At 52.7% G+C, this 13027-nt stretch overlaps 1 protein-coding gene across 6 annotated transcripts in view; it reads left to right on the forward strand.

Moving 5' to 3' along the window:
- The window catches only part of ARHGAP26 (Rho GTPase activating protein 26), a 130873-nt gene that overhangs the window by 50312 nt on the left and 67534 nt on the right, over nucleotides 1-13027 (forward strand). For all 6 annotated transcript variants that reach the window (XM_014948075.1, XM_014948074.1, XM_014948076.1 and 3 more), the window contains 2 exons: nucleotides 5789-5854; nucleotides 7183-7257. In XM_014948075.1, coding sequence (XP_014803561.1) covers nucleotides 5789-5854; nucleotides 7183-7257 — 141 coding nt within the window. The remainder of the gene's footprint in view (nucleotides 1-5788; nucleotides 5855-7182; nucleotides 7258-13027) is intronic.

Here is a 13027-nt window from a genome sequence, read left to right on the forward strand (position 1 = left end):
GTTATCACAGCCAACGTGTGGAGGTGAATCATGGACCAACCAGCTCTTCTTTCTGGACCAGAGAATGTGGAGGATGAATAGGCCTTTCCCAAGGGGGAACTGGAGCTAAAATATAAAGAGTAGGGAGGTCCCACCTGATGGGGATTATCAACAAGAGCCCCTAAAAAAAAACAAAACAAAAAAAGTTGTTTTTATTGTAGTTTGGGCAATCAAAGACTTGAGTCAAGAAAGCACTTGTTTTTCTTGTTAGAGGAGCGGTTGCACCTGGTCCTGGCTCTTACGTCCTGTGTTTGAAAACCCTTAATTGAGCCATTTCCCAGTAGGTTTGAATTGCCATAATTGCAATACTCAAAACTCTGATCCCTTCCCTCCTTCCCCCAAAGTCATCGGTCACACGGGCACCCAGCCTGGGTTGATGGTTAGTAAATAGTTCATTTTTACGCTGGCTCAGACAGGGCATTTTCATCTTGAGTAGAAGTATTTTTCTCATAATAATAGGTATAATTTGCAGATAATGTTCCTCGCACCCATTTTTCAGCCCTTGCACAAAACAGTCTCCTTTCTCCTCTCTCTCCGCTGTGGCTTCTCCCCTCCCCGTTGGTCCCACATGGCGTCAGCCCCACATCCATCTCATCCCCACGTCTTCCTCTTGGCTTTGTGTGCCCCAGATGGTCCTCGCGGAGTTAAATGCTGTTTCTTGTGCTGGTGAAGGACAGGATGGCTGATGCCCCAGCTGGATGTGAGGTCTGCTTAGAACAGCTCCATCTTTTTTCCATTTTACAGAGGAGGGAAAATGAGGTTTTTTGAGGCAGAAACAACGGGCCTTGCTCAACTCTGTCCCATCCTGGCCATGCCCTGTCACTGCTCCGTGTCCCTGCACCCAGCCTCTGGCTCTGCCCAGGCTATACGTGGTGATTTGGCTCCAAGAAAAGTGTTAAAATAACCCTTTTTCTAAACTTTGTTGAGGGGTGATGCAAAAGCAAAAAGAAAACATTAGGGATGGGGGCGGGAGGAAAGATTGGTGAAGCAATTGGTGAAGTAATTACTGCTTCTGAAAGCAGCGCTTGTCAAACCACGACCTTCCCATCTTACGTGCTGTCAGCCAGATATTCTCCTGGGGCTGTGACTTAGGCTGGAGTCATCCTGCAGAGTAACGGCGGCTCTTTTAGAGATGGCAAGAGCTTGAGTCAAGTGTGCCCATGACTTTCCCAGGGTTATTTGTGGTGTTTCATCCCAATCTTCAGCTGCCACGCTTGCAACGGACCCCAGTGGGGGCTCCTAAATGCCTGTTTAGGGTTTCCTCGGGTAAGGGCTGTGTGAGGGTTCTCCACCTGGGCTCTTCGCTGCTGTTCCTGTGCCCTGAGCCTGGTCTTCTCCCCACGGTTAGTTGTGCACAGCCTCATCGATGGCCCATGTTGGCAGAGGTGTGGGCAGCGCCACGCTGACCCGCAGGTGTCTGAATAGCTTATTTTCCTGGTTTTCCATGTGTCAGAGGGGAATGTCTTGCTCCGTGGGGCTGTCAGGGTGATGCCTGGGAGAGTCTGAGGGGTGCTGCTGGTTCCTGCTGCTCCTGCCCACGGCTGGGCACTGCTGCGGGTGCCTTCCCCGGCCAGCCCCTGGCTGCATCCCTCGCTGGGGGCGGGTGGCTTTGAGGAAAAAGCTGGTTTGTCCCCCAGCTCCCGTGTCGGATCCCAGCCTGTGCCCTTGGGAAGGCTGGTTGTTCGTTGTGCTGGTGGTGGCTGCAGCCCCCGTGCCCCTCGTGCTGCTCTCAGGGTGACGAGACTTGGATGAAGACACCAAATGCCAGGTTTCTCCCCACATGTCTTCACCAGCCGAGAGCGGAGCCGGGGTTTCGTCAGCTGAGGAGGCTTCGGTGAAGTTTCTTATCTTAGTACCTCTTATCTTATCTTAGCACCTCTTCCATTTTGGTGCCGCATCTTCAACGTGAGGAGAATCCTCCTGCTCCTCTCTGTAGACCCCGCTCCCCCGGCTCGGGGGGACCCTCGTGGGGAGGCTCCGTGGGCAGCAGAGCTCCTGAGCTGTCTGGTGGCAATTATCCTCCCCCGCGCCTCCGACCGGGGCTGCCGCTGGTACGCACAGACATCTGCCTCTGCTTCAGCCCTCATCACAGCCGTGTCTGCAGCGAGCTGCTGGCCTCACCAGCCACGCTGCAGATTGATTCTGAGCCTGGCTCTGTGCCACGCGGCCCTTCAGTCGGGAGCTTCCTATAAGGGCTGGAAATGAGTGCAGTGATTGAGCGGAGTCCGGATGCAATTCCTGACCCCGAAAACCTATATCCCTCTGCTTCCTGCCCGCGCTTATGTGCCTCTGAGAGAGGCTGGCGGTGCCTTAGCGAGGGCTGCTTTTTTGGCCACTATCTAATTTTGCAGAGTTTTTGGGTTTTACATCCTGCTGTGTGGCCAGATGGCCATCGGCCTACAGGGTGATTTATCTTAATCTTCTTTGGGAGCCGGGAGGAAGCGGTGCCGAGCGGTGGGGGCGAGGGGGTGTCAGTGAACTGCCAGAGCCAGATGAATTTAGATGCACTAGTTTGCAAACTGGGAGGACTTGCCCTGCTCTGTGGAAACAGATCCTCCAGGCCATTTGTGCTTATTGCATGGAAAATTACAGAAGAGCTCCTTTCCCTTCCCCTCCCCACCATTTCCCTCTCCTTTTTCCATATCCTCTTGGTTCCCTACTAGTTCAGGACCCCTTCAAAAGCTGTCTTTGTTTTCATAAGCTCTTCATAGACCTCGAGTCCCTGGACTGCCCCGTCTGCTGGTGTGCTTTTCTTGGTGGCCTGGCCCTCCCCAGCAACCTTCATTTCTCAATCTTGGCCGCTCACTGGTTGTTGGAGACTTGAAGTAAGACTTGAAAACTCATTTCTCTCTGGCCTCTGCTTCTTTGTTTCTCCCTTCCTCTGTGGCTCTTAATTCCATAAGGTCTTTGGGAGAACTCATACCAGTAATCACCGTGGCACAGCATGGAGATGTGTGGTGGGGTCAGCACAAGAGCTTGCTTTGACTGATGCGCACGCAGCTGGAGCTGCCTGAGCCTGAACGGAGCTGATTCCGTCTTCTTCCCCCCTTACCCATGCTCTGATGTGCCATATCGGGGTAAAGGAAAGGTATTAATGGATTAAATAGAAATAATCTGCTTGGTAAGAATAGACCAGGATGAGACCAGCTGAGTAGCACTAGGAATATGATGCAACGTGAAGGTCAGATAAGTGTGTGTGTGTGCCACAGCTGTAGTACAAGTGATAAGCATCACCTTTGCTGATGGGAATGGGTTGACATTTAAATTGTGAGGCAGAGCACCTGAGATGGTGAACTCTGTGGGCTGCCCAGCACGGTGCAGGAACACTGAAGCTTCAGGGTCATGGCCATTACAAAGCCAAGGTGAATAAGACTGGGGTTTGCCTGCACAAAAGGGTTTCTACACCCTTTTGGTGTGGTTTACTTCTTCTCAGGTACCCCTGTGCTTGTGTTTATCAGTGATGTGGGGTAGGGTAGGCTGTGCCCCACTGACTGAGGGCTGGTTTCATGCAGCATCCATGTGTGGAGTGGTTGGGAGTGGTGCTGGAGAGCCCTCCCCGTGCCCAGCAAAGGGCTCTGGAGTATCTGCATATTCACACATCCTATGGCACAGGCATCCTGCAACTCCTGTGCTTATGTTGGCTCCGCTCCTCGGCGTGCTTGCCCAGAAAAATATAATAGAGCTGTTCTACTGTTTCACTGTTTCAGGTTCTTGTGCCATTCATCACACAAGAACCACCACCAGCAGCGAACCCAAAACAAGTGATTAGTAAGGGGCTGCACCCTGCAAGCCACAGGGAGCTGGCGCCTTGTTACGGAGCCGCCGTGAATCTGTGTTTAAATGAATGATGTGAACAGGGGAATGCAAAGGAGTAAAATTGCACGTGCCTCGCTGCGAGGACACTGCCAGCCCTGGGCTGTGCTCTCGGTAAAATGCAGTTTTGTGGCTTTTTCTTACAACACAGCATTCCCTCAGGTCTGTGCAGACATAAAGTCATCTGCTTTTAAGCTAATGTCGTACCTTTTCTACCTTCTGGGGTCTTAAGCCGTGCAGCCATGTTGTACACAGTCCTGTTGTGCGACCCCTCTGCTGGGAGGGGGGGCTGAGAGAGTTGGGGGGTTCAGCCTGGAGAAGAGAAGGCTCCGGGGAGGCCTTGGAGCCCCTTCCAGTAACTGATGAGGGCCTACAAGAAAGTTGGGCCTTTTGACTTCTTACAAGGGCATGCAGTGATAGGACGAGGGGCAATGGCTTCAAACTGGAAGCCCCCTCTGTGGGGCTTCTGCCACGTGAAGCGTTTCCCAAACCTTTATACAGGGAGGAAGCAATTTTCCTGTACAAATAGCTGTCTGCAGGCAGGGTTTTCCACGCCGTGGTGGAAGGCTGACTAAGGGATAAATTCTTCCAGCAGGTATTTGGATCCACGTATTAGTAATTTCTTGAAATTAAATGTGAAAACCTGCAATGGCATGAGTTAATTGAGTTTTACATTCCATTAACCAAATGTTTTAGATCTTACTCTCAGACAGAGTCAGCTGCCTTCAGGACATCCTAATTTGCAGCAAATAAATATTTCATTTGTGCTAATAAAAGAAGGGGCTGTTCTTGAACTGTGCCCATCTGCATAGAGCTCGGGTAAAAGGGATGTGATGTATAGTGTTCAGCAGATAAAATTGTTTAGCTGGGCTTTTGCATCGCCGGGGGGGGCACAGAGTGTCTGCCCGGAGCCGGGCACAGGCAGGGTGCAGGCAGGGCACAGGCAGGGTGCAGGCATTGCTGGGGGCCAGGGCTGGCTCCCCAGGGACAGGTCCTGTCCCTCTGGGCACAGGGGGTGCTTCAGACAGAGGTTTGACCCGAAATTCGCTCCCGTCTCCCAGTCCCCATAGCTCTTCCTCCACGTGTCGTCAGCTCTCTCCTCTTTCTGTCATGTTTTTACCTCCACACTTTCACATTCCTTTGGATTTCTTTACTCCATTTTCCTTCACAGTTATCTCCTGCTTTTTGCTTCCACTTGTTTCTTCCCTAGTTCTCCTTTTACTGTAACTTTTCAGTGCTCTAACCTGTCATATGCCTTGTCCTTGAAAAAACCTGCATTTGCACAAAACCACCTCAAAAGCCCCAGGAGGAAGTCCAGGGCACCACCAGCAAAGCCTGGGAGGACGGTGCCGTACCCCAGACACGCAGGGGATCCCCGGTGGGGGTGATGGAGATGAAAGCATCTCTCCAGCTCAGGGATGGTTGGTGAGCTGGGTGGAGAGCCGAAAGGATTTATAGGAATTACCGGCGACTCGTCAGGCGAGCTGCCTCGAGTGCTGCTTACAAGGGTGTGTTGTGTCAAAAATAAGTATGAATGATTCCTGTTTTTCTCCAAGCAGGCTGGTGTCAGCTTCCCAGGCAAAGGTCTCTTCGGGTTATCTCACCTTGATCCTAAATTAATGTTTTGACCAACTGCAGCTGTAAATCTCTGCCGGAGCCTGGGGCTCTGCTGCTGGGCAGGCGTGGGAGGGCTGCGGAGGCTGAAGTGAGGGATTCAGGCTCTGTGCCTGTCTGGGTTACACCTGGTACGAGCTACTGGGCTCCTGCCTTTCCTCTGCAAACACCTCATTTATCTCCTCCTCCTTCCTCCCCTCCTGGTCGGAGCAGCGGCGCGTTGCTGGGGACAGCGATGATGGCTGTGGGGGGTGTTGTGCTCGGTGCGGAGCCGTCCCTCGGCCGGGTGTTTATCCCTGCTCTCTCTCCTCTTCCCTTTCAGCCGCCCAGTTGGATAATATCGGCTTCAGCATTATCAAGAAGTGCATCCACGCTGTGGAGACAAGAGGTAGCGCAGTTCGCCAGATGGTCTTGTTTCGGGGGGGATGGCCTCGCAGCTGTTTGCAGCAGAGCAATTGCTTACCTGCCCTTTTCATCCACAAAAAATGATTCATTAACCCTGGGAGACCCACATCAGAGGAACGCTGTGATGTGCTCAAGCAGATGCCTTGGCCGAGCCCCACGCTTGCCCCGTGGCCAGGGTTATCGGGGGCTCGGCAAACCTCGGGGGCAGAGTTGGGAAATAATGCCCTGGATGTGTGAGCTGGGGGAAGGGACCGGAGCTGGGGACTTCATCTGAGCTTGTCTTCGAGCTGCAAAACCACTTCCTCTCCTGTGGGACAGCACACAGATCTGTGTTCCAGTCCTTCCCCTAAAATCTCGTGCAAAGACTGTTTCTGTACAGCCACTTGTTAGAGCCTGAGCCCCCACACGGTGAAATGTGGGGCTGGTTCTCACGGGGTTTCTGGGCACCCTGATGCCTGCACGGGGTAGGAAAGAGGCATCACAGGAGGCTCTGGGCTGAGAAGGGCTCTGAGCTGGCAGCATTTCTGCCTGTGTTCTTTCACTGGGGTCATTGTTAATATGTTGTGGGCCATTGAGAGGTGACATTTTCCCCTGTAATTTTGGCCACGGAGCAGAAACTGCTGTCGAGAGTAAAGGAGCACCTGGGAGCTCCGGGGCATCCACAGCGTCCCACAGGAAGGGCAATACTCAGATTTTCACTCTAACCACAGCTCTCTGTAACATCCAGGTCATGGTTTAACAGTCAGATGGGAGCAAATAAATTGAAAAGAAAAAAGAAAAAAAATGGGTAGATGAGACCAAACAGCAAGTGCAGTTCCTGGGGAGAGCTGGGGGAGCTCCAGGCGGGGGGGTGCAGCACACCCAGCCTGGGGTGCTTCGGTGGGAAGGGGCTTCTCTCACCATGTCCTTTGGCTGCTCCTGGCCCTGGTAAGTCATTTGGTTCTCGTTCCTGTGTGAAGAACATGCAAAAGTCCCAGACCTCAGCCTGAAGAAACAGCCCAATTTTCCAAACCTGCCCGTTGTGTTGTATGTGAAGAGCAGATCCTTCATGGAGCATCCGTGCTCCCTCGCTGCTAGTGCTGTGGTGGAAGGATGTCCTTGGATCTTTTATTACTGAGCTAGTTGGGGGGTAGGACTTTTAATCAGTACATGAAAGCCCTGACATCAAAATCAAATTTTACCCTCTTCTATAATTTTGTATGTAGTTAGTGAGAGGGTTTAATTATTTTTGCTATTAGAGAAGCCAAAGAAATGAAAGAAATGTCAGTAGCTCTTTTGACATTCTCCTAATAAGCTCTTTGTTTTTCCTAGGGATCAATGAGCAAGGGCTCTACCGAATCGTTGGAGTAAACTCCAGAGTTCAAAAGCTGTTGACTATATTAATGGGTAAGTATCTCGGATTTTGTTAAAGGCAAGTAGATTGTGCTGCTTTGAAGTCTTGCCAGCTGAGAACGGAGGCTCTCGCCGGGGTACCTAATCGTGGTGAATGTGCTCTTAGGGCCACGTGCTGTTAGAGGCCGGGAGGTCCCGGGGCACCACTGGCAGGTTGTGAAGGTAGGACTCATGTAGGACATGGCTTTGAAAGGTCTGCTGGTGCAGTCGCTGGTGTCCCGCTCACATGCGCTACGACGTTTGGCAGCCTTCCCAAATGCAAACTAAAATCTTCAAAGAAATAGCTGAAAGCTTTGGTTTTTAATCTCCTACCTGCCACGTTGTTCCCAGAATACTTTTTAATTATTTTCTCTTGTGTGTTGCATGCTGCCTGTGGCTCTTCTGACTTTTCCCTTGGACAGTCTTCTGCCTGTTGTAACACGGTCTTGCCCAGACCTTTCAAGCACGCGTTTCCCTCGTGCCTGAGGCATCGGGTCCGGTGGTTCTGCGTGCTCGGGAGGAGAGAGGGTGTTGGGTCACACCATGGCAGGGCTGGGTGTGGACATGGTGGGGCTCTTTGAGCACTGACCACCCTGTGCAGCCACTCTGCAGCTGCCCAGCAGCCTTCAGAAGATGGTATGGTGGCAAGAGAGAAGCTGTGGTGTCTGCTATAAGTGTCTTTGTGTCCTGAACCAGCATTCCCTAATCTGAGCACTGAAATGTGTAGGAGCAAAAGGACCATCTTGTGATGGTCAGTGAGCTGGTGGTTGTTCCTGGTGCAGGTCTGGGACCACTACGTCTGGCTTTTCCTGGAGCAGTTCCTTGGTGGTGGTGGTGGGTTCCCGTTACCCTGTAGCCATGCAAAGCCTTGTGTTGGGTCACACTTGTTTGTTTGTGTTGGAGAATCTGTAGCCTGACTCCCAGCTTCCACTACGTCTGGCTTTTCCTGGAGCAGTTCCTTGGTGGTGGTGGTGGGTTCCCGTTACCCTGTAGCCATGCAAAGCCTTGTGTTGGGTCACACTTGTTTTGCTACGTCTGGCTTTTCCTGGAGTGGTTCCTTGGTGGTGGGTTCCCGTTACCCTGTAGCCGTGCAAAGCCTTGTGTTGGGTCACACTTGTTCATTTGCATTGGAGAATCTGTAGCCTGACTCCCAGCTTCTGTGTCAGCCACAGCCCAGGGGTTATACTTGACCCCCAAAAAAATGTGAACTCTTCCCCTCTTTGGTCTTCTTCCTGCCTTCCCAGGCCTTGGCCCCTCCAGCAGAACCTCCCCTGCTCCCTGTGCCCTTCTCTGGGGTCCGGGTTGGTGCTGAGGTGGGCTGTGGCTGTATGTGACACCCCCTGAACTATCAGGTGGCATTTCCATCCCCAGCTGCAGCCCTGTGGCACTCTGCCTGTCTGGACACGCATGAGATGGACCTTTGAAGGACCGTTTTGAGAGAACAGGCAGTCGGGTTGGAGCAGCAGGAGCTGCCCTCCACCAGCCCCAGCTCATGCTTCTTGGACTTGGCAAAACCCCGTGTGAAATAGGTGTAGTAATGAGGAAACATGCTCCATGATTTGGTAGCGCCCTTATGAAAGTGTTTGCGACTCCTTTGGGGCAATGAGTGACATTTGTGGTGGTTCTTCCTCTTTTCATTCGCTTATTGTCATTCCTTTGCAGCGCGACTTCCTCTTCCTTGTCTTCACAAAATCCCAGTGCTCCCTTCTCTCTGTATTTCTCCTTGCGAAAGGTTTTAATCCATTGTGTTCCACTTTCAACATCTTTCCTTCACCTCTTCCAATCCCCCCTTCTTTTCCCACTGTTAGGATGTCCACTGAGCACAGCCCGTGGTGGCTGTTAGGGGTGTCAGCGTTAACCTACGCAAAATCGATAATCTGGGGATAATTAGGAAGCGGAAGGGTAAGGCACTAAATCAGGGGCTGACGCAAGGGGACCTCTCCGCTCGGGTTTTGCTCTGGCATTTGGAAAGTTCACTGCAGTCACAAGAGCTGGTGACTGACTCTCTCTCTTTTATTAGCAGGGGTTTGGCATAGGTTCGGGGGCATGTGAGCATGTCCCTCTAGCCACCCAAGCGCAGCAGATAAGCCAGAGCCGTCTCATGGCACACACGTTTGGCACTCTCGCCTGAGAGCATCGGTTTAAGAGCGTTGCTGCCCCCCCTGATAAAAATAGTTGGGGATTGGGTGCCCCCGGGGCACAGCAGGTCAGACAGGCCGGGTCCTCTGCTCATGCTTTCCATGCCGGGTCCTCTGCTCGTGCTTTCCATGCCAGCATCCACCATCTCCCGAGCTAGCAGAGCAACAGGCCCTGTTTTCTCATCAGAAGGGTGGTCTCGGGCTGTGTCAGCTCTGGGTCGAGGCGGTGGGGCTGTGACAGATGGCAAAACTTGCTTGGTTTTAAGAGCTCTGTGGAGCTGGGAGGGATCCGGAGTTTTGGACACCATCCAGCATCCATTATCTCCTCAGCGACTGAAGCCACTCAGCTGTCGACCTCGTGTCTCATAATGGGGTGATATACGGCCGGTGGTTTTCCTTTGTCCCGGCACGTCTTCGTTAGTTGTTGGGACTCGGAGCCTCGTTAGGGGAGAGAGTGCCGGGTGCGGGAAGTGGGACCTGCATTGGGGGTCTCCCGTGCCATCCATCGCCAGGACACTTTGCAAACCCGTGGCTCCTTATCTTTCTCCAAATCACAGCCTCTTAGATCGTCTCCTGCAGTCCTGGGCTGGCTGCACAGTCGGTGTCGAGCAGAAAATGTCCCAGGTCAAACCCCTTTCTGCTGCGGGCTGCCCTGGGCTCTCACCCCCTGCCGTTAGCGGCTCCGCTCCAGCCCTGCCGTGGGGCTCCAGCCCTGCCGAAGGGAGCAGCCGGATTGGGCTCAGCACCTCAGGTCCCCTGTATATTTAGAAATGAATGTGGGCAGCCCTGCTGATTCACATACAGTTTAAATGGCAAAAAGATCGAGTTTCCCTGCGCGGTGGCGGGTGTCGGTGACGCTGTTGGGAAGGCCTTTGGCAGGAGGTGTCTCGGCAGGAGGTGGGCACCGCGCTGGGCCGACCCGGGGCACAGCCTTCCCGTGGGCAGCAGCCAGGTCAGGGGCAGCGCAGGTCCCGGGCTCGGGCAGAACAGCTTGTTTTTGTCTAAACTGTGGTGAAACAGGAGACCATAGAATCACAGAATGGTGTGGGTGGGAAGGGATCTTAAAGCCCCCCCAGTGCCACCCCCTGCCCTGGGCAGGGACACCTCCCACCACACCAGGTTGCTCCAAGCCCCCTCCAACCTGCCCTTGAACCCCTCCAGGGATGAGGCAGCCACAGCTTCTCTGGGCAACCTGGGCCAGGCTCTCACCACCCTCCCACCAAACAAGTTCTTCCCCACAGCTCAGCTAAATCTTCTCTCTTTCAGTGTAAAATTGTTCCCCCTCCTCCTAGGGCTCCCCTCCCTGATCAAGCCTCCCTCCCAGATGGGCCTCCCCCAGGGCTGGTGGGAGGCAGCCCATCCATGGCCGAGCAAGCTGCCTTTCCTGAGCCTTCACCGTCACCATGTGCTATCAAAATGAGGACAAAACCCAACAAATATACAAACTTTTATCAGTTGGAGCTCTCGTGAAAGGGTTTATTGTGGCACCCTGTGTGCACAGGACAGCAGTGGTCCCAGCAGATCCACTGCTGAGACCTGGCACTGAGGCTGGTGGAGCAGCACAGGCTCTGATCCACTCTTCTCACTCCTTCCCAACGTGAGCCACAAGGGCTGGGAGAGAGTTCCAGCTGGGTGTTGGGGTGGTTCCCCTTCCCATGGAGAAATGGTGGAGGAATTGAAACCAGCTCTTACGGCAGCAGCTTTCTCCGTCCGGAGGAAGCAGATGGAGAAGTGCCTGAGAAATGACTTGGTGCAGGGGCCGTAGGGATGGGCTGTGCTTTGGGGAACATCCAGGCGAGTGTCCTGCTGTGGTTCCGTCAGGGCTGTGGGGTTGAGGGTGTCTGACCAGCCTGGGCTTCCCTCGCACACCTCCCTGCCCTGTGGGCCCCGTCCCATCCCCTGGGGTCTGCAGGGACCAAGGCATGGAGATCAATGGGGCCTCCATCCCCTCCACCGCTGCTGCTGTGGTTTGCCTCCAGGATGAAAGCAAAACAAATCCTTTTTTGGGGGAATTTGGGGATTCCTTCCCACCTCTGAGTTCCTATGTAGATCCTGCTATAAGAAAGCACAATGTAGTTTCTTCTTGATACAGACCTGGAGTTCTGCAGCTCCCTTGTCTTTCCTCAGATGTCCCCCGTGAGAGGCTGGCTCAGTGATGACCTGCTTTGGTCTCACAGCCCGGGGGAGCTGGGAACACTGTTCTGTGTGGCATCTGGGACCACGCAGAAGGGGAAGGGGGTGATGCTGCCAGGGCTGGCAGTGCCATGGGGTGAGCAAAGTGCTTCCTGCAGCCCCTGCTGGAATGAAAAGCTTGGGGAAGTTAAATTTCCCCTTCTTTCCCCTTCCCCTTTCGCTTCAGCCTTTTCCATATCTGCTAAGAGACATCAGATCAGTAATTTACAGCAACGCACAACTTCGAGGTTAATTCTGGATGTGGCCTCTGGGTGCTTTTGAGGTCCCAGTTTCCCATTTACACCAGTTTGTGTGGGAATGTGTCCTTGTGCAGAGAGAAAAGTTGGCCGCGGTGCGGGCTCAGCCATCTCTGCCTGGGGAGACAGATGCTCCATCTGTAACCTACCAGAGAGCTTTTTGCAGACTCATAAATTTGAAGGTCAAAGGGACCTGATTAACTGCTCCCAGCCGTTCCGCGGGACCGGCCGTAGAGTTTCACCCAGTGTTTTGTGAATGAATCACGCCTATAAACCCCTGCATGAGCTTTGGAAAAGGCATCCAGTCTTGAGTTGTTTGTTCAACTTCAGTGAAGGCTTTGCTATTAAAAAGGGGTTTTTTTTAAAAAAAAAAAGGGTGGGGTTTTTGTTGGTTGGTTGGTTGGTTGGTTTGTTTGTTTGTTTGTTTGTTTGTTTCTTGTGTGGGAGTTTTTTGTTTTTATGTTTGTAGTTTTTTTTAAAAAAAAGGGTGGAGTTTTTGTTGGTTGGTTGGTTTGTTTGTTTGTTTCTTGTGTGTGTGTTTTTTGTTTTTATGTTTGTTTGTTTATTTTGGGAGTTTTTTGTTTTTATGTTTGTTTGTTTATTTTCCTATGCCAAGCTTATCTTTAGTCTGTTAAAATTGCCTCCTGGAAGAGGTAGTGCAGTAGGAAGTTGCCGTGGCATCGCCGAGGAGGGCTGGTGTTCATTTGTGTGATTGCTGCGAGGGACACACGTGATCTTGGTGTGAATATACATTTCTTAAATGTTTACTTTTTCGAGTGCTCCTCTTGATGTTTTTTTTTAATTAAAATAAACCCTTTGCCCTCAGGGAAAAGCCTAACTCTTATTCAGTGCATTCTTTTAATTAGTTTTAAAATTACACTATGCTTACCTATTGCTTTAAAATTCAAAAGCGCATTAGACATGTCTGTGAGAAGACAAATACCCCCCGAGCTGCATCCCTGGGACCAGATGGCGTCGGCAGCTGGATGTGGCGTCAGGCTTGGCCTTGGTGGCGGTGAGTGCCGCTCTGCGCCTGCTCCGCCGCGCCGGGGACGCCTGGCACGGCCCTCCCGCTGGAAGGAGCCACAGCCCTGTCTCCCAAGGAGGTTTCCCGGGGATTTTGGGGGGAGCAGGATCCCCGCTGGGTTTCCAGCTCCTGCTGGGCTGTCAGAGCCTTCAGCTCCGGAGTGGCTGGGAGATGCCGGAGAGAGTCAGCAG

This window comes from Calidris pugnax, unplaced genomic scaffold, assembly GCF_001431845.1.
Source record: "Calidris pugnax isolate Ruff unplaced genomic scaffold, ASM143184v1 scaffold27, whole genome shotgun sequence".
In the NCBI taxonomy this organism is placed as follows: domain Eukaryota; kingdom Metazoa; phylum Chordata; class Aves; order Charadriiformes; family Scolopacidae; genus Calidris; species Calidris pugnax.